Genomic DNA, 25,713 nt, shown 5'->3' with positions numbered 1-25,713 from the left:
ACAAGCAACATTGACAGTGCACTACAACGATTTTGGGAGATAGAAGACGTCAGCAGCTACGCTCACAAGGGTCCACACGAAGACACGATCGAGACACATTTCGTCGAGCTACCATTAAATCGTCGAGCTACCATTCCAGACGGCAAATCCGAAATTTGCAGACATTGAGCAACTATTTAGGTAACCTCTTATATCTGCCCCATCACCCTATAGTTGGATGAAAACTTAGGGTCGTATTCGACGGGGCATTCAAGGACGCCAATAGAGTGGCTCTGAATGGTACACTACACGTTGGACCGAGCATTCAGCGCAATCTTTTTGCCGATTGCCTCCGCTTCAGAACGTGTAGATACGTATTCTCCGCAGACATTGTCAAAATGTTTCGCCAAGTTTAGGTAAGCACCGATCACCAAAACCACCAAAAAATCCTATGGCGCCTTTAAAGCACTAGCAGCTACGCACTGGAACTTATGGAACAGCTTGTGGGCCCTGGCTGTAACTCGATAAGTGGGTATACAATTTATCAGGAATATGTCAGCCACAATCCAGAGACACTGTCAGCATCAGAAACGAACGAGTAGAAGTTTCAGTAAAGATTCTTGAAATTTACTGGAATCCAACCGACGACATGCTGACGTACCAAACCGACTTGACATCAAAGCCGAACTGCACTAAAAGGCAAATATTCTCAGATGTCGCACGTATCTTTGACCCACTTGGCCTACTATCGCCAGTTGTGGTACAATTCAAAATCATGTTCCAAAGGCTATGGCTATTGGGACTTGGAGCTTCCACCAAACATTTCCGAGCCTTAGCGGAAGTGCAGAAAAGAACTCGATACGGTACGAAAGTTGCAAATACCACGATTGTCCTTAGGAAGGCGAACTCGATGAAGTTACACTCCTGGCTTTCATATCCACCAATGGATATGCAATGACACTTCGGAAATTCTGGAAACGTTGTCACGACGTACCTGGCATCACTTAAGCTCATCACGGGGGAGAACCCCTCCGACTGCGCATCAAGGGGAAAGGCGACTTCCCAACTACTGGAATTTTCCTTTTGGTGGAACGATGATGAGTACACGGCAAAGGTACAAAACTCTGAAATATGTTTGAATTTTTCAGACCATAATGCACAAGAATTGAGGACCACAGCTATGCTCACTTTTAAGGATATGGACAATTCATTATCAGCGTTTGACGACCTTCTTCAACGCGTCTCATCGTGGCAGAAGCTGGTACATACCCGGGGCTATGTTCTACGCTTTATCCGACGATTGAAGAAGCCACGAAACCGAGCGGAATCAATTACACTGTCTGTTGACGAGATCAAGGCGGCACGACTAGTATGCCTGAGAAACGCACCGACGTGCTTTGAAGAAGGCCGAAAGCTTTTATAGACGAATTAATCACTGCAAAAAAGGCATTTGCACGCAGGCATTTCTAGCAGTCCTTAGAAGAGTCATATGATTACGAGGAAAATGCGCACAGATCTACAGTGACAACGGCAGGAACTTTGTCGGAGCAAAGCGAGCACTGGATGAGATGCAACAACTTCTGGCATCTACAAAGCACAGAGACCAGGTCTCACAGACTCTGGCAGACGAAGGCATTTACTAGGTTTTCATTCCACCATATGCACCTCACTGGGGAGGAAAATGGGAGTCCTCCGTTCGATCAGTCAAGCCGGACCTGCGCCGCATCATTGGCAACACTATTCTAACTTTCGAGCAGATGCACACAAATCGGTGCAGTGATATAATCGACCCCATTGACGAGTCGATGGTGATCGAGACCATTTAACTATACACCGGATACGGATGTCACATATCTATCCCCAGCACACCTGTTGATAGGCAGGTCATTTACAACTATTCCTAAAGGGGACCTGAGCCACATTCCTAAAAATCGATTAGACTACTGTCAAGGCGTCCAAGCACTCTAACAAGGATTCTGTAAGCGCTGGCACCAGGAATACCTCACTACGCTACAACAACGTCCCAAATGAGAAACACCGCAGCCGAATGTGGAAATAAGAACCGTCCTCATCAAGGGTTTGAGTACTCCACCAGCTTTCTGCCCACTGGCAAAGGTTATCGCAACGTACCATTGAGGTATGACGCTCGGACTGTCAAATTGAAAACTGCTAAAGGAGAAGCAACTCGACCCATAACCAAAATCGCCATTCTATCTTGTTCAGAAACGATGTAATCGTAATCGTAAGACGAAATCTATTCTGGTGACGTTGCTAATATTCAATGTGACTGTCGGGTCAGGCAGTAAGCAACTGTTAGGTTAAACAATTAATTAATAATGAAAGCATTGTTGGTCGCAAGCCGACTCACTTTCGGCCGCTCGTCTTCAACTAATTCGGCATATCAAGCTAGCGAGCATCCGCTCAGCCCATTGGCGCACTCTCGTTCATTATCTTATTGCGCTCGCCCCCTAAATTGGCTCTTCTTGTAAAATCCCAATTTCATATGTGGCCAAATAAATATTTTTATAACGTTCAAAACTAAAAACAATTCGCTTTTTATTTCCCGGCATTGAAAACTATCAATGAACAAGCATTGGTGAGCTTCGACGAGATCGTTAATATATTTAACAAATTACTAAAACAAAAACAACAAAATTTCAACAGTGTTTAAACAATGTTTTGTGAACAATTTTCGTACGTGGATAATAAGAAAACAGTTTTTTTTATAGTGATAAACAAATTAAAATATATCATTAATTATATATAACTAAATATAACTATAATTATATAATTATATATATATATATTATATATAACGTTCCACAACGCAAGTGCATTCGTCCGATTCGTTCGGGACATATCGTGTTCGTCGCGAGCAAAAAAATTTTGAGCGATAAAATTTTGGCAGTGGATTTATTACATCGGGTTGGTCGGAACTTAATATAATTAATTAAGAATTCCAGCGGCGCAGGGCCCTGGGTGCTCTCCAGGACTTACAGAGGATCCAAGGAGCTCTTAAGCCTGTTTCCAAGGTGGATGATGCCGTGCTCCACGTGCGACATGGCCAGGTGGTCACCATGTTCAGCGACTTCAAGGCCATCCACGGAGAGCTTGTGGATTTGTACATTTTACAGATCAGTAGTGACCTCCGATAATTTCAGCTATATAATAGACAGCTTCGGAGCTCGTAGCGACGATGCAGACCGAAATTGAGCACGAGACGACTCTTCGCTCTTCTCGAATTGCTGCCCACTCCACCCTTGCCAACGGAATGTCCACCATGAAGGCTGACCCAAGGTTAAGTCAAATTTTTCAAGCGTTGCCTCCTCTACCTCTCCCTACCTTCGGCGGTGGGTACTCGGAATGGTCTGAGTTCTACTCGAATTTGTCTACAATCGTCGGCAGCAATCCTCGTATTAGTAAGGTGAAAAAGCTGCAAAGGTAGCTATCTTCCCTTCGGAAGTCCGCTTTCGAAGCAGTTCATTTCCTTGGAAGTCTCCGAGAAGTATTATGATGGCCGAATTTTTGGAGCAGCGATGTAGGACGCTGGAGGCTATGGACGTCAGCCAAAGCCGAGTGCGCCGAGCCTGTAGCTTCTTTGCCGTCCACTGCTAATACACTAGTTGCTCAAGGTCACAGCGGCGATATATCTCTGCTTTCTACAGCGAACATTCTTGTTCGTAGTCGGGCTGGATCCCTTGTTCCATGCCGAGCTCTGTTGGATTCTGGATCTCAGGTGCACGTGGTCACTTCCCGGCTGGGATGTCATCTGCAGCTCCGGAGGTGCATGTCATTCATGGCGGTGCACAGTGGATCCAATGAGAAATCTAGCCGAATAAAAGTCAATTTTTAACTTTTGAAAAATACGTTAAGTTTCGATTTTATTTGAATGATAACACTTTGCGTTGAAAATCTATTAAATTAGTTTTTAAGAGAATCTCTGATTGGCTGCGAGCTTTGAAACTTAACTTATTTGCGGAACGTGTCTACACAAAGGTTTGAGGTTATTTGTGATTCGTTTTAAATTATCAAAACAAGTGATATATTTGAAAATATTGATATTAATAATTTTTTTTTCCTTTAAAATATACCTTGTATGTACTAAATATAAATTGTATGTTCGTGACCTGTCTTTCCATGTACATCTAAAAAATATGTAATTTGTGAGTTGCTTTTGCAAGAATTGGCTTTGAGCAGTGTACTAACTTTATTGGTCGGCAGTGGTCGGCACGGCCCTATCCCGAGGGCATAGGAAATTCCTCTGCCCGAGCTCTGCCACACACAGAGTATAAATGTGTGAAACGTCATGGTCACAGCCTACTTTCTGCTATTCTTTACTAATATCAATGTATGGGGTGCCTACCACTGTTCTATAACTAACTTTATTCAATCGTATTCAATCTAATTTTAGTATTTATGTAAAGTGTGAGTTCTTGTGATGTGAAAATATCCAAAATTATAACCAACTACGTCCAACTCTTAAGCTTATTGCACTTTTTAGGTGAAATGTCAGTCCCGAAGCGCGTTCTGTTTTGCATGTGGCTTGGGGAAAAGTCGCTTCAAGGAAATTGTTGGGGCTAAATGAATATGTGAGCTAACTGAAGTTAAACGAGCAGCGGCAATGTCCGATTATTTAAGAACTCGCTCTGGCCAAACTGATTACAAAGCGTCTGGCCGGATGCCCATGCATAGCGGCAAGCACTGCACATTTGCGTGGCCGCTATGAAATACTTTTTGTTAGCTTTAAGTTTCAGTTTGTGTCAGAGTCTCAATCAATAAAGAGCACTTGTAAAACCAAATCTAATTATGTAAATAGCTCGCGCCATTATCAGTCAGTTATTATTAGGAGTAAAATAAGAGGCCCTGCCGATGCCGTTCTGTCTTCGTTTGGCACTGTACTAAATTTCGACGTGATTATAAATCGACTCGATGTTACGTACAGTGATAAGCGGCAGATGCACGTTATCGAGCAGGAAATGGGTACTTTTAGGCAGAGAAATATGACCCTTCTACAATACTATGACGAGGTCGAGAAAAAATTCACCTTGCTTACCAACAAGGCCATGTTGTCGTACGAAGCCTCGGCGGCAAAGGTCTTGTGTGACAAATTCCGGGATGACGCACTCCGAGTATTTATCTCGGCGCTTAAGCGCAGCCTCAGGGATGTCCTTTTTTCGGCAAAGCCGAAAGATATGCCTTCAGCTATCGCTTTGGCACAAGAAGTGTAATCTAACCAAGAAAGATACTCATTCGCGGCTTCATTTGCCAAAAGCCAAGAGGACAAAGACAAAAAACAGCACCCAAAAGCGCAAGAATACCGACAGGCTCCTGCGCAGTCAAATGCACAAACAAACACTGACAAAAATACGTACTACGCCAAACAACACAAGGTGCAGGTACACTCTGCTCCACGCAGTGCAAATACCCATGAACCCATGGACATCGACCCATCGCTGTCCAAGATTCTTAATCCATCTCAGGCCCCGTCATACCAAAACAGGGAGCCAACCGTGTCCGATCGATCACGCAGAGCGCAGGCGGAACCGGGGAGAAATATACAGCCACAGTTTCAAGCACGGCTCAGGAAATTGACGACGACGTCGATTATGATCGGACGTCAATAATTTTTTAAGAGAATATCCCTGCTACACGTCGGACAATGACAAGAGGCCAGCCGACGGCGTTCAAACGGAATCGAATGACCCGCAATACGCGATACGCGATACGAAAAACGCTTCCCTGCAAAACAGGGTTTACGAAGTTGGCGAAAAGATCCTAGCGAAGTCTAGCAGGCGACTGAGCAACAAACTGTCACCTTTATTCGAGAAAGAACCCGTGGAAGCGGACATGGGGACCACAGTCCTCATTAAGGGGAGGGTGGTCCACAAAGACAACCTTAGGTAGGCCGAGCGTGACCATGTAATCGCTCGTCTGATAATTTTTCTTTTTATTATCTTTTTCCTAGCCACTTGGCATAAGTTTTGCGCCCTTATTTAATCATGCTTTGGTGGCGGGCTAATCAATTTCAACAAAATCCATAACACATCCAAATTACAGGTTTTCAACCATATCCCCGATTTTCCTTTTGGCCACAACATCGGCACGCGTCACGGACTATTCCAATGCCAAATACATTCCCATCATTGATGGTCGAATCCTGATATGGGAGAAATTCGCTTTTATAAAGCACTCAGCAAATCTCTCGGAATATAGGCACGTCATCGAAGAAACTAATAGGATGACCCTCATGTTCCCGCAATCCCACATGCAGAAACTCCTAATTGTTGATGTCGCCCACCTACGCGACATGCTTGACTCTTTGAGCATCCATCATAGGGTAGCAAGAAGTTTAGACTTCTTAGGGACTGTGCTAAAAGTGGTAGCAGGAACGCCGAACGCAGAAGATTTTGAAAGGATTAAATTTTATGAATTCCAATTAACGAATGCAAACAATAGGCAGGTTAAAATCAACAAAAAAATACAAGTTCAAATCTATAAAATTTCCGCAACGTCAACCAACTAATGAGGTCAGCAAAAAAGTCCCAAAATGATACTGGGCACCTATTCGAGATGCTTTGAGCTGCAGGGATTGATGCTAGCAGTGGCACTTGCCAAAGTTAATATCGTTAGCCCCAGCATCCTAGATCGTGCAGACCTGGAAGGTGTGGGGCTGGAAGAGCCCACCGAGACCGCGATTAGAGATGTTTCGTCCGTATCGTCTGTAAAAATTTTACAGTCCGATAACATATTACATTTTATTATTAAGTTTCCGAAGATAGAGTCGGCCTGCAGCAAGATCACCGTTTTCCCAACGAGAGCCAACAAAGCGATTTACACCCCATCACTTACGTTGGTGAGGGGATAGTAATTGAAAATGATCGCTCGGCTCGCGTGTGTGTGGATAATGGCACCTGTGTCCATATAAGGGGCACATATCTCGTCACTTTAGAAAAGAGTGCCCGATTGAATAAATGAAACCCGATTGGTCAATCATGACACAGCCCAGAAGAGGGCTCCAGGAGTGGCCAGCTCACCTTCCCTGAACGTCACCATGGAACGTAACGTTCTTAGCCTTCCTTACCTTCACCAGCTGAGTGAACGTAATCTGGAGCACATTAAAGAGTTCGGGAAGAAGAATAACCACCATCAGTTACATCAGTTGGTGTTCATAGCGGGAGCAATATGCTGCGCTTTAATTTGCATCGGCTTGACCTATCGGCGAGTCACTCAGGCCCGAAAAACCGCGGCCCAACTGAAGGAAATGATTGCCCAAATAGGGTCGGCCGAGGGCGGCCTCATTCTTGAAGGGGGAGTAGTTAACTGAAGTTAACCGAGCAGCGGCAATGTCCGATTATTTAAGAACTCGCTCTGGCCAAATTGCTTACACAGCGTCTGGCCGGATGCCCATGCATAGCGGCAACCACTGCACATTTGCGTGGCCGCTATGAAATACTTTTTGTTAGTTTTAAGTTTCAGTTTGTGTCAGAGTCTCAATTAATAAAGAGCACTTGTAAAACCAAATCTCCGGCACAGCCGTTAAACAGTAAATTTATTTTGTTGAATTGGTCACCGCGCCTCAAAGGCCGTGACAACGGAGCAAGTGCTCCCATCGTAACTGCATCCCGTCAAGTGCATCCCGTCATAGAAGGGATTTCCCTCGGCAACCGCCAGGGATCTAAACATCGCTCGTCACCTGCAAGGAAGAGCAACACCACCCTCGGCAACCGCCAGGGATCCAAACCACTACCTACAGGGAGTAGCAACCCCCTCCCGGCAACCGCCAGGGGTAACCAACCTAACATATCTCCAGCGTGAGTGACATCACTGACTGCAGCGAGGGATAATCAACTAAAACATAACATACCAAACCTATTTATATTTACTTGTATTTGGCACAATTTTGAAGAACATATGATAAACTTATCTGACAACGAAATTAAAGAAATTAATTAAAAATTGGCTTATTTTGTAAGCAGGCTTGCAGTGAAATGGAAGGAATAAAAAAATTACTCGTATCTTTTGATTTACTAATAACATCATTGTCCAAAAAGTGAACAAATTCCGTTAAATCTATTAAATTAAAAATAAAGTTGTTGCTGGTCTTTTAATAAACTTCCCACATTAAAATGATTCTGAATCTTCAGATTCCGAATAATAGTAGCGAATAATTTGTAGAAAACAAACTCATTAGTTAAAATTTAATTAAAAAACAAAACACTTAAAAATTAAAAAAAAGATGTGAACATTTATGTATATTGTTCAATATGGGTTTTTTTAACATTTGTATGGGAGGTATGAGAAATACCTAACGTAGGACATTGAAATTTGGAGAATATACGTAAAATGAATGAAAACTATAAGTACAAAGTTTCATTAAAATATCTATTAATTTACTAAAGTTAATAATTAAATTCTGCTAGCAGAGCTATTGGACCCAAAGGTGCCACGGCTAGCGATATCAAGTCTGGAACACAGCTTATATTGCGACTTGTGCAGTATGTGCAAGGCGCTTTAAAATGGATAAATTTGGTCTGTTGCATGTAGACGGTCACCTAAAAAATTCGTCATTGGATTTTGATAGTCAGCATCCAATTTTACCTCGTAGAAGCCATCCAGTTACGCTGGCTATAATTGTTGATTTCCACGAAATTTACATACGGGACCAATTGGGGGGAAAAAAACCTTGACGAAGGCACTACAAAAACGGACTAAGCCTTGGTTGCTGGAGCACATTATGTGCTCCCATAATGTGAAATGTGAGTCTCTGGTGTGGATTTTTGTGGGTCTTTTTGTATAAGCCTGAAGGGCGTAATAAATCTCCTGTAAAATTTTAGCGTTTTTATTGGATTTGCTACCAAAGCCGTCCACCTAGAGCTTGTAAGGGATCTGTCCACAACTTATTTTCTGCAGGCCTTGAATCGGTTTACATGCACCCGCCGCCTCAACATATTTGGTCTGACAACTTAACCAACTTTGTTGGAGCCAGAAACGAGGTAACGGAGCTGCTATTTATAAGCGATGAGCATCAACGGGCGCTGCTGGAGTTTTGCTCAATGGTGACAATCGAATGGAATTCTTTTCCGCATCTCGGTGGTCTGTGTTCGGTGGTTTTGGATCTTCAGTTCATGGATTCGAGGAGCTGCGATAACTGCTGTGCTATATTGGGGCTGTCATAAATTTACGACCTTTATTGTCTCATTCAGAGAATCCTGTTGACCTCGATTTTCTAACGCCAGCTCATTTTTTAGCTGGTCAGCTTTATCGAGCCCGATGTCACAAAACTAAACTTCAACCTAGGCCAGAGCCTAGTCGCAAACGACACATTTCGAGATACTTGGACCCTCTTCTTCCATTTTTGGCGAATCTATTAAACACTCAATCGAACTACCTATTGAATTTTGAAAAACGTTTAAATTCTAATGCGGATCACTCTTGACACAAAACAAAAAATATCAACGACCAAAATTTAACTATATAAAATCAATAAAACTAAAGAAATACAATAAATATATATAAGCAATATATTTAAATTAATAAATAATTGGTATAAATAACCATGCCCGGCATGGGTCTTGCGAATAAGATGGGATAAAGTGTTTGCGAAAGGTTTTTTTGTGTTAAAAAAAAATCCGGAGTCACGAATCCGGAGTCCGGATTTTCCCATCACGCAAGTTTTCGAAAAAATCGTGTTTGAAAAGTGAAAAAAATGCGTTTTTGGTCATTTTTGGTTCCCAAAATTCTGACGTACTACAAAATTAAGTAATATGGGAAGTTAAAGCTTTTTTTTTATCTTTAAAACGAGACCACCAACCTATCAATACCGCCGGTCACGGGCGGTTAGGGAAGTATTACCCTGTACCGTAAGGGAGGTTGGACTGTATAAACTGACTTTTCAAGACTCCCCAGCTGATTATCCGTGGTTAAGCGCCTCGTCCCTAGAAAAAATACGGTTGCATTTCCTATGCGTTTGATGAAGTCCAGATAAGGTATTTTTTCTAAATTTTCTAAAACGAATTTAGTTTCCCTGCTTTTATAAAGAGTCTACTGTGAACTGATGAAAAATTCCAGATGCCATGTATACTTCTGTGGTCCCATGCGCTGTACATTTACTGTCGGCGAAACTTTTTTATATTGATCGCAACCGGTGGCAGCCGTGGCTATGACTGGTTGCATAGCCCACCACCTGGTTTGTGATCCTTATTATTGAAAACAAGGAAATCTTTAATCATTATTTATAAATAATTATAATTGTTACGATTGCTACAAGGTACAACCAGATATAAATAAAACCATAAATATACATTTGGACGTATAGATGGCCATAGATGGCCAAAAAAATCGCAATAAAAAGAAATACTAATTTAACATTAAGGTTTGTTGTTCAAGCATTAAACACTATTGTATATACAAATTCGTAAGATAGAGTTTCAAGGGATCGGACCCATGAAATACGAGACAAACATCATGGTCTAAAACCGATCTCCTGCAGCCCAACATAAATACATAAGTAGAGCGCCTATCGCACTTGAGAAAGGGTCGCTTAGCAGGTCAGCGTGCAGTGCGTTCATCAGTAGTTTTAAATAGATTTAAGACTTTAATGTATCTTTTTTATAAGAAAATTGTATAAAAAAAATCAATTTCCAAAAGGAACTCATTGGAGTAAGACCTTTATTTGGGGCTGCTTTAACAATTGTGTTTACTCACAGTCTGTTAATTTTCATTAGTAGTAGCCCTCGGCAAAAGCGGCTACGCCAACTTAGCGATATTGTTATTTTGGGAAACAGAAACTTAAAAAAAAGGTTTTTTTTCTTAAAAGCTATAATATTTTGGAATTCTGTCAACTCTTAAAAAACTAATTTAGTTACTTCATGTTCACCTTATACTTTTCTTCTTTACAAGTTGAATTTTTTTTTCAGTTTCAACTTTTACATTTAAATTTTTTTTGTGTGGCATCAATTATAATGCAATTTCTTTTTCTTCACATAAACATGGCACGCTAGTGCAGTAAGAAACGCTGTCCCACAAGCCAATTGTGGTAATAGCCTGAATGGAGGCCATGTTTACATCACTATGCAATCAACAAATGCGACGAAATCGAAGCGGCCCTCGAGAAGCTAACCGCCCAAATCCAGTTTGCGGCAGCAGAAGCAGCACCAAGGCTTTGCAACCGTCCGAGAGCCACTAACAGAGACATCACGGCACTTAAGCTTGAAAAGTGGCGACTCAGGCGAGTACGAATACTCTCCAGGAACCCAAGAGATAAGACCTTCGACGAGTTTGTTGAGCAACCTGGGGCGTGTCACCAAATGAATGAGACGGCCGTTGAAGAGGATACCACCAGTACGGAGAAACGACGTTCGCCGAAAATCTTGCAAACGTGTTCACCCCGGTTAATCGCTAATCGTCACAAGAGGCAGCTGAAACAGCCCGATTCTAAGAGTAACCCCCAGAGATGCCGCCCCAATAGCACCAGCCGCTCAGATTTCCACCCTGAAAAGCAGCAGGCCCCGGGCGATGATGGTATCAATGCTATTGCATTAAAACTGCTACCACCTACAAGTATCAAGCTCATATCAAAAATTTTCAACAGATACTGGGAGATTGGGTACTTTCCGACCACCTGGAAACGTGGTCACGTAACCATGATACCCAGGCCCGGAAAACCTAAAGCCAATCTTGTCTCTTACCGACCGATTAGTCTACTGCCGATACTATCTAAAATACTAGAACGACTATTTTAAAACAGAGTACTGCCTGTACTGGACGAGGCTGGACTAATCCCCGATCACCATTTTGGCTTCAGGCAGTTCCATGGAACGGATCCTGAACAATGCCACAAAGTGGTGAAGTATATTTTGGGCTCTTTTGAAACCAGGAAGTACTGTCATGAAGGAAGATGAAGAAGGCTGTTGGAAGATGTCATGAAGAAGGCTGTCATGTTGGATGTGAAGCAAGCCTTCAACCGAGTCTTTCAGAAGACCAGCTTGCCAGAACCGTAATTCCTATTTCTGGAGTCATTCCTGAAGGAGCGTAATTTTGCAGCCAGATGCCAGAACCGTAATTCCTATTTCTGGAGTCATTCCTGAAGGAGCGCAATTTTGCAGTCAGATGCGGGGAGGCCACCTCCGGACTTAGAGAGGTCCGCTCTGGAGTCCCTGCTCTATAACGCCTACACGGCCGAACTCCCAGTCCTGCAGAGCCCGATGGTAATGGCAGCTACTTACGCGGATGACAATGCTTTCCTGACCCTTTCTGACAGCACTATTGAGTCAGCTGCTGTCATGCAAGAGCAGCTCGATCTTCTCAGCGATTGACAGAGAAGATAAAACATTGAGGTTAACAACGACAAATCCACTGCGACCCAGTTTTCTTTCCGACCAGGAAACTTCCCACAGCTCCGTCTCAACAGGTAGACATCCCGCAGGTAGACAACCTGAAATAAGTAGGTTTCACGCTTGATAGGAGGCTTACTTGGACCCAGGCTACAAAAAAACCCGAACCAGTTGGCCATTTCTCTTCTAGCTAACTGCGAGCAGACGAGAAGGCAGAACCCACCCACAGGACCTACCATGGATTAATCCCTAATTACTCATATACCTATCTCTAAAATTAATTTTTCTGTACGCCAAGTTTATTGTGAAACAATTTAATGGTTGTCCAGTAAGGACAGTTTTAAATAAATATTACCCCTGTTATAACAAAAAAAATTTTCATTTTTCAATTTCTTTTGGTCCATTTTGCCTTTTCCAAAAATTTGATTTTTTCGAAATGGAATTGGAAAAATGTAAATATTGATATATTTTATGTAATTCATTCTATTCCAGTGGGGGCAAAATCTCATTTTCCATAGCACGCGTGCATATGGTAGCAAGTTCTTCCGCAGCGCTGCCGGCACCCCGGCAGTGTGAGCACTCTCAAATTTTTTTAGAAGTTCTCTCATTTGCTCCCATTTTGCCACATTTGACAGCCAAAACTTAAAAAAAAATATATATCCACTGAGAAAAATTGTCTCATAAATTGGGTTGGAAAAAGTTTTCTTCATAGAGAAAGCGTAGCGAAGTTTTTCATTTTTTTAAGAACTTTTGATAGCAAAGCTTTCTTTAAAATAAAATACACTCTTTTAGCGCACATTCCAACTTTTGACTAAGCAAAAATTGAAATAAAATACTACGTTTTTTAGCAGTGAATGCTCTGCTCTCATTTTTTTCTCTGCTGCGCATACACTCAAATTTTAAACCCGAATTTTTCCAACAAAATTTCTGAGAAAATTTTTCTTAGTGAAAATGTTTTGATTTTTAAGTTTCGGCTTTTAAATGAGTCAAAATGAGAGTCAAATGAGAGAAAGCTTCTAAAAAAAAATTTAAAATGTTAATTAATAACATTTAATTTATTACTACCATAAAAAAAAAAACTTTTTCTCTAATACCAAGTTACTAATAGATCAATGTGTATACGCCCTTACTTGCCTGACCATTGAGAGAAACAAGCCACTGCTAAGTTGTTTCTAATCCTGCTATTATTATATTATTATCGACGTCAATACTGGAATAATAATATCAATACCTATGGAAACAAAATTCGAAAGGCGTCAAAACGCTTATCAGGGTACAAAAAGAGAAGCAGTAGTGATTAGTATTCAATAAAAAAAAATGTCACTGATGATCAGTGTGTATTCTCATTTTAATATACCTATGACTTTGACATCCTCTACTTAACGCAAATAGTTTTTGGACAAATATAGAGCGACTTTCCAAGACTTTTCGCTCTTTTAATTTATGGACGCCAAATAAACTAGTATTATTTAAAAAAAAAACTCATTATATTATTTGGAATTAGTAAATACTCGATTGATGTTGTAGTCACAATATTTTGCCGCTTCCTCAATTACCACCTAAAAACCTTCAATAACGTTTTCTTCTGTTTTAATTCCAGTGTTTCTAATTCTTAGAAAAATAAATTTCTGTCGAAACATAAAATTTGGAAAATTTTATTGTAAGTACTAATTCCATGATGGACAGCGGCTAACCTTCATAAAATTAAAATTGCCATTTTAACCTCTTAAAATTCACTCAAAAACGTGAGTATTGTTTCCCAAGTATTTAGTTTGAGTGGATAACTGAACAAATGAATTTAACTGACATGGAAAACACATATAGACATGTTAGATTAAAGTATTCATCACTAAATAAGCTTACGTTATAACCGCTTTATTTCTGGCATTCCTCTAGTTCAGTTAATTGGAACCATTTTATTTTAAGACCATTTTTAAGGCCATTTTCACTTCACGTGTTTTAAGTTTTCATGTCTGTGCTTCAAAATTCTGTTTGTCACATTTTACGCCTATATCTATCTCTATAAGTGATTGGATTGTGTGTTTTTCAAACATTCAACATCTAAATTTTTCTAAGCAATAAACATGTATGTATAAGTTTTCTATACAGAAATATTTTAACTACATATAAAGTACAATAAGATCCGTTAATGTTGTTTTACTTCAAGATTTGTATATTATATAAACTTTAGGCTAAATCTATTCCTTGTCGATTATGTCCGCAGTTCATCACAAATTTTTTGGAACGAAGCTGATTTATACCCCGCGGTTTCTGGTACGTTACCTTGATTCTTATATTTTAAAAAATTCTGTAAGTGTGCAAATATAATTACATATGTATGTATGTATATGTGAATATAACCCGGCTGAAGCTTTGTGTTCATAAACTATGCCAACACTTTCATACATACATATATATGTATATACATATATACACATACAAAACTGCACAGACAATTTTATTTTTATACCCTTGCAAAGTACTATAATTTGGACCAGATGTTTGTAACGTGAAGAACAAATAATATTACACACAAAAAAGAATGCATACATAAATAAGCAAAAAAATACATATGTAAATAGATAATTGTTTTTTTCCAGAGGCTACTCGTTGACTGCCTATTACCATTTTTTTTATTCATTTTTGTACTGCGAGAATACTTTCTATGAGATACAACAAAAAAAAAACTATTTAAGGGGACCCCCCCCATTCTCGATTTTAAATTTTGACAATTTTCAATGGGCTGGCAAATGAACATAAATTTTTGTTTAGGGTTGTAACTGTGCTTACATATATTGAAACACAAAAAGGAAGAAAATCATTTCACAGAATTTTTTTTTGTTTTGTTTTTGTTGTTGTTTTTTGTGATCAAAGAAAAGCCCTTCTTTTCGGCGGCGCATGTGATTTCCGCTCACTGGAACACCTGAATCCAAAAATTCCAACGGGATTAGAAAAAGTACATGTTTGGCTCTCGTATGAACTAGGATTATTAACTTCGCTCAAAAATTAACAAAATGGCGGACCTTTGAAATTTTTTTTTTTTAATTTCCATTTTTTTCAGCCACAAATCGAGTTGAAAAGTAAAGAAGATCTTCACCGATTTGATTTATCCTAGTTCATACGAGAGCTATATATGTATAGAATAACGTGTTAAAATTTGGAATCGATTGGATTAATAGTTTTTGAGTAACCTCATGCGCCAGTCGTAAAAACACTGTTTCGAGAAAAACGCGTTTAAAGTTTTGAGACGGCTCTCGCCGTCGCCTGAGGCTTCCACCATAAATCGGCTATATCTTCAAGAGTTTTTGAAATTTTTACTTGAAATTTTCAGGGAACATTCTTGAATAGTTATAAGTTCGAATTAAATTAAAAAAAAAAAATCGATTTTTTAAAACCGAGAATGGGGGGGGTCCCCTTAAATCAAACTTTTAATCAAAATTGGTCGACAATGCAAAATGTATGCAGCTGAAGTTATTATACCCCTTAAATTTTTTTTGTTACTCGGTCGTTCCGACTTATGTACCATATATACAGTTGTTTTCAAAATAATAGGAGTGACCATCACGAATGTGAAAATCGGTGAAAAAAACTATGTCAATACGAATTAAATTTCTTAAATTCATTTTTTTTTAACAAATATGACTTGTATTAAAGTAATTAAAACTAAAAAAAAGTTACTTCATTAAATACATACTTAAAAAAAAAATAAAAAAGGGAACAACACCCAATATGGGTTTCTCAAAATAATAGGAGCGTTCAAGCAAATTCTCTCAGAACTTTTGAAAATAATATATAACGATAAAATATGGTTATATTAAGTAATTTAATGTTAAATGTAATTAAAAAAAACTATAATTAGTACTTCGTGGCACCACCTTTATTGGCTATCACTGCCGCACAGCGCCTTGGCATGGAATCCACCAATTTCTGGCATCTTTCGGGACGAATCGAGGTCCAAGAGGCCTTTACAATTTCCCAAAGCTCGGAAACATTAGTTGGATGCCTTTCTGCGACCGCCTTTTTAACGTCTGTCCATAAATTTTCGATCGGATTCAGATCGGGGGACTGGGCGGGCCATTCAAGTACTGCAATCTTATTGTCTGCAAACCACTTCTTAGCCACTTTACTTGTGTGCTTTGGGTCATTGTCTTGCTGGAAGACCCAAACCAGTGGCATTTCTTCGCTAGCATAAGGCAGCATTGTTTCCTGCATTATTTGGACATATCCAGGACCATCCATAATATTTTTAATCCAATATATTGGACCTACGCCATAGTACGAGAAACATGCCCAAATCATTATATTATGTCCGCCATGTTTGATCGTTTTAATGCAATATTTGGCATTAAATTCGGTGTTAGGTGGTCTTCTAACGTACTGTCGAGATCCTTTGCCACCATAAAGGACTATTTTCGACTCATCCGACCACAAGATGTTACGCCACTTTTCAACTGACCAGTTGACATGGCTCTTTGCAAATTTCATTCTTGCGGCTATGTGCTTCTTGGTGTGGAATGGAATTTTCCGTGGACTGTGGGCAGTCAAATTTTGCTTCTTTAAAAGACGACTTATTGTTGGGATACTTGCGTCCAAGTTAAGCTCATCCTTGATTTCTTTGCAGCTTGCAAAAGGATGCTTCTTCGAGTACCTTGCAACACGTGTAGCCAGTTTATCGGCTAGAACTTGGGGTCGGCCGCGGGTTTCCGGCTTGGGTGAAAATTTTAGTGCATTTCGGATCATGGAAGCACCGCATCCAATTATTTTTTGTACTTCCTTGTACGTTTTCCCACTTGAAATCAAGTTTTTGATCAAATCACGTCGCTCAGGTGTGCAATGTTTGCCACGACCCATTGCTTTAAATTTTCGATCTTAAACGTTAAAATTGTAGTTGGATATTAATCATTCTATACTTTTAAGCCGTTTTTTTAAGAATAATTACCTTTTTTTGCGCTCTGAACAGATTAAAATGGCACACTCCTATTATTTTGATGAGCGCAAAATGAAGTTTGTTTACGAATTTGGGTAATTCTCAGAAAACGAAGATAGTAAAATGAAAAAATAACGGTACCTCAGAATGTGTATCCATAAACAAATTTGGAAAAAGAAATAAAATTGAAAAAAATGAACGCATAACATTACTACAGAAGGGACAAGTGCATATGCAAAAGCACTCCTATTATTTTGAAAACAGCTGTACTAGAAAAAAGGAAAAAACGGTGTGTGCAAAATTTCAAGTCGATAGCTTTAAAACTAAGAGAGACACACGGACATGCTTATATCAACTCAGGAAGTGATCCTGATCAAGAATATATACATATATCTTGTAGGGTCAGATTTCCGGACTTTTTGCCCATAGTGCACTGCCTTAAACGGTTCGAAAAGTTCGTCTGGTTAGAGCTTATACACTTTTCCCATCAGGAAGTATACATGGCATAAAATCCATCATAGATTACCAATAATGCATGAATATTTTGAAGAAATCTACGATACCTTTTTAAGAGTGTAAAATGTCATATAGATGTTCTTTAGCAGGACAATGATAGAAAAGCTACCAGAGTAATAGTTTAGAGGAAACTATGAACGTGTTGGAATCACATGGGCATTCGTCTGATTTCCAACCCACAGAAAATATTTATTCCAAAGATCAAAATATCTATATCATTGCCATTAATTTGTTACCTCGTTGCGCAGTTTTTTTTTGGCAATAAAGGACGTACTACTTAAGATTAGTTAATGAAGTTTTGGGTCTTAGTTTTGGGTATTTATATTGTATAACGATACAACTTTTTTTTGATTTGGTGTTCCTCTGGCTTAGATCCCATTTACTACATAAGTAGTAAAATTTTTTCGTTAATTTTGCGACCATTTAATACACTTCAGAAAAATACTTTACAAATTTGTATAAAGTAGTGAAAATTGTTAAATTTTTACTTATAAAGTTTTACAATTCCCAAAATTTATTCGGAGTACGGTGATTATTTAAACCAATAGTCATCACTCTATACATTGCGCTATGGTCCAGACGACACTTTCGCAGTTTTATGACAATATTTTTATACCCTTGCAGAGGGTATTATAATTTTGTCCAAAAGTGTGCAACGCAGTGAAGGAGACATCTCCGACCCTATAAAGTATATATATTCTTGATCAGGATCACCTCCTGAGTTGATATGAGCATGTCCGTCTGTCTGTTTCTACGCAAACTAGTCTCTCAGTTTTAAAGCTATCGTCTTGAAACTTTGCACACACCCTTCTTTCCTTTGCACGCAGTATATAAGTCGGAACGGCCGGGATCGGCCGACTATATCCTATAGCTGCCATATAACTGATTGATCGGAAATGGTATAACTTTGGTGTTTTTAAAGTTAGAGAGTTCAAATTTGACGTGAGAGCTATTTTTGGCAAAATAATACGACATGCCAAATTTCATAAGGATCGGCCGACTATATCCTATAGCTGCCATATAACTGAACGATCGGAAATGACCCAACTTTCGTGTTTTTGAAGATAGAAACTTGGTACGGATTATATTCTTGGTCAGTTAATCCGACCTACCAAATTTCATAAGGATTGGCCAACTATATCCGATGTTTGCGATATATATCCGGTTTTATCTGCAAGGGTATATAAACTTCGGCTCCGCCCGAAGTTAGCTTTCCTTTCTTGTTTAAATTTAAATTGTTTAAATTTCCAACCGATACACATGTTTGGAAACAGGCAATCGGAATGTCTGCTTTAAAATACCGGTGCATTTGATCGGCAATTCGTACATTTTGCCGCTATGCCGCTTGTTTTCTGATATATTGCCATATATATATATATTTTTAAATAAATCCATAATTCTCCTTAGAGAATTGGCTTGAGTCTTCCATTGGCTTCCATACTGCAAAGAATTCTGAGTTGTTGAATTAGTTGTTTTTTTTAACTGTTGAGACGATTCACTTTACTACGAAGCCCCACAACAACTTAAAAGTCCAATTACAATTATTCATGGCACAAGATTGATCAGAGAAATTTCATATGGCCCTGGAGTAGGGCCTTGCCGACCACTGATTTAAACATTTTCTGTGCTAGTTTAGCTTTTTTCGCAGCGGTACATTTGTGTTTTTTATTTTTTTATTCGATTATTAACAAAGAAAGACTTAAAACTTAGCTCTAACAAAAAAGTGTCTACTAAGTCCCTGTCCCCTGTGGTAATGCCGCTAGGCTTTGCTTCGCAGGGCCAGGATTGGCGTGCTTATGCACCCCACTACTGTTGTTTTCCTAGGCTAGCCTAGCCTCCGCTCGGAGTCTCTAGCCGTCTCAGCTCCTTCAGCGTTAAGACGGCGAAGCTGCTCATGCCTGCCCAGAACTGGGCGTCCTCCAGCAACCTCCTTCCGATGAGGTCCGCCGTCGCTACTTCCCCTAGGAGTCTCCGCCTGGGGATTGAAAAGCGTGGGTAGTCCAGGACCACATGCTCCGCCGTCTCGTCTACCCCGCATTCAGGGCACCTGGGGTCGTCATCGTGTCCAAATTTTTATTGATAACTCCTGAAGCAACCGTGGCCGCTGATTAACTGCGTCAGCCAGAAATTTACTTCCCCGATACTTCTTTGGAGCCATTTCTCAAGGTCGGGGACCAGTTGGTGGGTCCAGCGTCCCTTGGTCGACTCGTCCCGATCCAGGTAGTTCCGATTTATATACTGCGTGCAAAGGAAAGAAGGGTGTGTGCAAAGTTTTAAGTCAATAGCTTTAAAACTGAGAGACTAGTTTGCGTGGAAACCGACAGACGGACATTTTTATATCAACTCAGGAAGTGATCCTGATCAAGAATATATATAAGGTCGGAGATGTCTCCTTCACTGCGTTCACACATACATATTGCCTTGTACCCAATAAAGTTGACCAACACCTGAAGAAGAGAAACATCCTCATAGCATTATATTGCCAGCTCCTTGTTTGATTGTCTTTTTGGTGTATTTGGGAGCGAATGCTGTGTTTTTTGGGCGTCTACATGAGATCTTGTGTCGTGGGAGAAGTTGGGATATGACACTTTTTTTTTTATATAAAATGAAAGGATCTGCTCGTAAAATCTGTTGGACTCGACGCTTTCAAACTGGAAGGGTTAGTTCTTGACAAATTTGAGCTGCGCTCAAGTTTTCTTTAACCGCCAAACGTTTTATTCGCCGTTTAGTGCGATCTTGTTTAGTGCGATGATTAACAGGATCTTTTAGGAAATTTTGAATCGTGAAAAAGCTCCTTTCCATTTTATATGCGATTTTACGCAAAGACATACCAGTTTTACGATAAGCCAATATTCTGACTTGCTCTTCATCCGAAAGGTATCTTGGTTTATGCATTGTTATTAAAATAAACGAAAACTTAGATTACAAAAACAAATTTTTCATCAGATCTTACTTGTTTTATTTATTTTTCAATAAAAAAGTAACTTTTAGTTAGCTACAGACTTGACTGGTTAGACACAACGACGAAAACTGATATGATCAGCTCAATTATTTCGTTGTGTACACCAAGTTGCCACAGAGCTTTCAAAAAAAAACTAACGGTAACTAATCAAATTTTATGTTTTGCCTTTCAGTTCTTGGAAAAGAATTTGTGAAACAAAATAATGCAAAACAAAAAAAATTTAAAAAAATCATCTCTAAAGCTTTTATACAACGATATTTGTTAGATAAGGTGAATTATTTCGCAGACCTTAGTGGATTTCATAAATATTTCTAAAGCTTAGACTTAAAAAAAAGACAATGTGAAATACCTGGTCGAAATAAATATTGGGACAATTTATTTTTTTTAATAAATTCGTAAATGATTTTTAATTTGTTTTGTTTTTATTTTATTTGTAAATATAGAAAAGAAATGCATTAAAAACTGATAGAACTTTTTTATTTTACTGATCCTTTCCACGAAAATTGATATTGTTATATTAGCTCCCTTAGAAATAGTTATTGGGACACTGTAAAGAAAATAATTTTTAAAAAATTTATAATTGTAGAAAAAAAATGTATTTTCTTACCTAATAGTGGATATTGCCTCCGTGCTTTGAAACTACTTCAGCCAAGCGTTTAGACATTAAATTAGCCAAATCCTGCAATGTTTTTCGTCGATTTTGGCCTATTCTTCAACAAAACCCTTCTTGAGCTGTTCCAAATTTTCAAACTGTCGTCCATTGCTGTATACTCTATTTGAGAGTATACGCCACACATTCTAAATAGGGTTTAGGTCGGGACTACAAGCTGGCCACCCCAAAAGTTCAATTTTTAAAAGTATAGCAGGACTGGCGTTCACGGCGGATATATCTCTAGGACATCATTTTTCCGTCAGGACTATTCAAGTTGAAAGGAAAAATGATGTCCTAGAGAGATATCCGCCGTGAACGCCAGTTCTGCTATACTCGCAATATCGGTGGTGGGTTACTGATGGTATGGGCCGCATTTGGACACGCCGGAAGATCCTCTTTATGTTTTTTATTAACACGAATGAATTCTCAGATGTACATAAGACTAATGGACGACATTTTGATACCGTTCGGCGAAACTTATTTTGAGAAAAAGTTAATTTTTCAACAGGATAACGCCGGCATCCACGTATCCAAAGTGTCAAAGCAGTTTTTTGAGGATTAAAAAATTGAACTTTTGGGGTTGCCAGCTTGTAGTCCCGACCTAAACCCGATTTAGAATGTGTGGCGTATACTCTCAAATAGAGTATACAGCAATGGATGACAGTTTAAAAGTTTGGCACAGCTCAAGAAGGGTTTTGTTGAAGAATAGGCCAAAATCGAAGAAAAACATTGCAGGATTTGGCTAATTTAATGTCTAAACGCTTGGCTGAAGTCATTTCAAAGTACGGAGGCAATACCCACTATTAGGTAAGAAAATACATTTTTTTTCTACAATTATAAATTTTTTAAAAATTATTTTCTATACAGTGTCCCAATAATTATTTCTAAGGGAGCTAACATAACAATATCAATTTTCGTGGAAAGGATTAGTAAAATAAAAAAGTTTTATCCGTTTTCAATGCATTTCTTCTCTATTTACAAATAAAATTAAAAAATTAAAAATCATTTACGAATTTATTAAAAATAATAAAGTGTCCGAATACTTGTTTCGACCAGGTAGTAATATTCGTTTTTTATTATTTTTGAGTTTAGATGTTGTTGAGTTAGAAAGTTCAAATTTTACATTAGAGCTATTACTAAATAAAACGATATGCCAAATTTCATAAGGATCGGCCGAATATATCCTATAGCTGCCATATAACTAACGATCGGAAATTACCCAACTTTCGTGTTTTTGAAGATAAAAAGCTTGAACTTAGTACAGATTCTGTGATTCTTTTGGTCAGTTAATCCGATCTACCAAATTTCATAACGATTGGCCGACTATATCTTATACCTGCCATATGCACTGAACGGTCGGAAATACTTATTGGTAGAAATACCAACTTTGGTATTTTTCAAGTTAAAAGATTGGGTTTTTTTTTTTTGTAGATTTTTTATTGTAATTAATTGGTTTTATTATGACATTCTCATAAGGATCGGCCAACTATATCCGATGTATGCGATATATATCTGGTTTTATCTGCAAGGGTATATAAACTTCGGCTCCGCCCAAAGTTAGCTTTCCTTTCTTGTTTCTTTTTCAACCAGTTGTAGATTACAGTTTATTGAAGCTACACAATTTTGTTGCGGGGTGATGGGGGCCGATATCTATCCTAAGTGGTGGGGGGCCGATGTCCTATCCCATTTCGACTTACAATTTTAAGAGAGTAAAATTTAAACATGTATCTATCCCAGTCCTGAGCAGCCCGGAGCCTAACCCTACTTCGGCTTAGTTTGGCAAATGAGCGTAAATTGCTCTCTACATTTAGCGTATGCACAGCAAACATCGAAACATTAACTGACAATTATTGAATGAAAATGATTCGCTCCCGCAACCTCTAAAATTTATTGAGAACCGACCTTATTAATTTCATAAGCAGCGTACTCTACGATTCGCTCAGTGCAGAAGTTCGATTCTCTCATCAATACACTCTCATGTTTGTTTTGCTCTTTTCGTGTCTTGATCTATCCGGATTATCAATCAATATGTAAGTATTGATATACGTCCCTTTTTGTTTGATTCAGTTTTATATAAGAGGAATAAAGTTAACAAAAAAAAAACTCCGAAAAATTCAAATGTGCACAAATGTGGGCTACAGAACTATGTGCGTTGATAATATACGTTGATATTTACGCGTTGATAATATTTTTTATTATTTATATAACCATAAACCACATTTTTTTTAAACCGAGTAGAATCATCTTAACTAGACTTAAAAACTAAAAAGCAAAAAAAAAAATGTTTGCTTGGAATAGTTTGGCATGTTCAAACCACTTTTAAGTTTTAGTAGATTATTGGTGTTCATTTAATTTTTAAGGTCTTATGCAATCTACTTCTGTTCTGAATTTTATAACTTCATCATTTTATTGACATTCATTGTTAATAATAAATTAAAGCAATCCTTTATTTTTTTCAGACAAGTTAATAATATTGACTATTCTGGGACGAAGATAAAAACGAAGTCAGTCAACAGAAACCCTTCCTATCACGAAAATAGTTTTGCAGCAAAGGAGCATCGAAAAGTCGGAGCAATAAAAAATATGACACTTCCAAGTGCAGCTCGTGTGTACACGGATGTAAATGCACATAAACCTGATGAATACTGGGACTACGAAAATTATGTTGTTGATTGGGGAAACCAGGACGATTATCAATTGGTCCGTAAATTGGGGCGTGGAAAGTATTCTGAGGTATTTGAAGCAATTAATATAACTACCACAGAAAAATGCGTCGTTAAAATTCTGAAACCTGTCAAAAAGAAGAAGATAAAGCGGGAAATCAAAATTTTGGAAAATTTACGTGGTGGAACTAACATAATTACACTTTTAGCCGTTGTAAAGGATCCTGTGTCTCGAACTCCGGCATTAATTTTTGAGCACGTAAATAATACGGATTTTAAACAGCTTTATCAAACATTAACAGACTATGAGATTCGTTATTATTTGTTTGAGCTTCTAAAGGCACTTGATTACTGCCACAGCATGGGAATTATGCACCGTGATGTAAAACCTCATAATGTAATGATAGATCATGAAAATCGCAAATTGCGCCTTATTGATTGGGGTCTAGCCGAATTTTATCACCCTGGCCAAGAATACAATGTTCGTGTGGCATCACGGTATTTTAAAGGACCCGAGTTACTGGTGGATTACCAAATGTACGATTATTCACTCGATATGTGGTCGCTGGGATGTATGTTGGCTTCAATGATATTTAGAAAGGAGCCATTCTTTCATGGTCATGACAACTACGATCAACTGGTTCGCATTGCTAAGGTGCTGGGCACTGAGGAACTTTATGCTTATTTAGATAAATATAACATTGATTTAGATCCTCGATTTCATGACATTCTACAACGGCATTCAAGAAAGCGATGGGAAAGATTTGTTCATTCCGACAACCAACATTTAGTTTCTCCAGAAGCCCTAGACTTTCTTGATAAACTATTACGTTATGATCATGTTGACCGACTTACTGCTCGCGAAGCTATGGCTCATCCATATTTTTTACCTATTGTCAATGGACAAATGAATCCTAACAATCAGCAATAGGATGCATATTGGGTTATTAAGATGGGGTTAGCAGCCATTTAATACTTACGATAAAAATTATACAAAAAAAATTAAAAAATTAAAAAAAAAAAATCAAGGTTTTGTCTTAAATTACTGGGTATTACTGGTTCACAAGGGAATCTCATCTCATCAAATTGGATTAAGCATTTTCAATACATTCTAAAAATACAAAAAAAAAAAAATTTTATTTATTTTCTTTTTATACCCTTGCAGACATACCTCGCAAATGACTGTTAACCTTTTTTTTCCTAATGTTTAGTTTATGAGAACAACCGAAAAAAAGGGCCCATCCACAGGCGAACATGCTCGCCAACTTGAATTTCATTTGCCCATCAACTATAGCCAACAAGCGCGCGAACATCATTTTTCGATAAACTTTCAAGCAATCAACATGTCAATGGACAACGACAGCGGATATGTAATTGCACTGTTGGCAATAAATATTTGCTTAGAAAAATAAAAAAAAATAAATTTTTTACTCATTTTGCGCTGCGCAAAACTTGTTCTAGCTAATAAGCGTTTTCCCAAATGATGGTCGTGCCAACGTTTTTTAAAAAATTGTTGCTTGGACATTTTCGGGTCTAGAAACAGTCTATAATTCGGAAAGCTTAAGCCAAGCTTGAAAAACTTAAAAATAGCATCGTTTATGACGACCCATTGCTGCTCTCGACCCGCGCTCTCACTCACTCCGTCGCCCTTTCAGTCGATATGTCTGCACTTGCCGTCTTGC

General features: G+C 38.7%; 1 protein-coding gene across 2 annotated transcripts; it reads left to right on the top strand.

Annotated features, from left to right (window-relative positions):
* The first annotated feature begins 13,916 nt into the window (after positions 1-13,916).
* CkIIalpha (casein kinase II subunit alpha) lies at positions 13,917-25,019 on the top strand. 2 transcript variants are annotated; one of them, XM_043211413.2, is made up of 3 exons: positions 13,917-14,056; positions 14,536-14,585; positions 23,828-25,019. In XM_043211413.2, exon 3 carries the CDS (start codon positions 23,952-23,954, stop codon positions 24,960-24,962), a length of 1,011 nt encoding a protein of 336 aa, XP_043067348.2. In that variant the 5' UTR covers positions 13,917-14,056; positions 14,536-14,585; positions 23,828-23,951; the 3' UTR covers positions 24,963-25,019. The 2 variants fall into 2 exon arrangements, with proteins under 2 accessions (XP_043067348.2, XP_070135444.1); XM_070279343.1 differs by lacking the exon at positions 14,536-14,585 and having other exon boundaries at positions 13,928-14,056.
* Positions 25,020-25,713: the final 694 nt, after the last annotated feature.

This window comes from Drosophila bipectinata, chromosome 3L, assembly GCF_030179905.1.
Source record: "Drosophila bipectinata strain 14024-0381.07 chromosome 3L, DbipHiC1v2, whole genome shotgun sequence".
Classification (NCBI taxonomy): Eukaryota; Metazoa; Arthropoda; class Insecta; order Diptera; family Drosophilidae; genus Drosophila; species Drosophila bipectinata.
This window is presented reverse-complemented; position numbering and strand designations above follow the sequence as displayed.

Excerpts from the sequence above, each read along its gene's own strand:
- CkIIalpha (XM_043211413.2), top strand. The coding sequence starts at position 23,952 with ATGACACTTCCAAGTGCAGCTCGTGTGTACACGGATGTAAATGCACAT.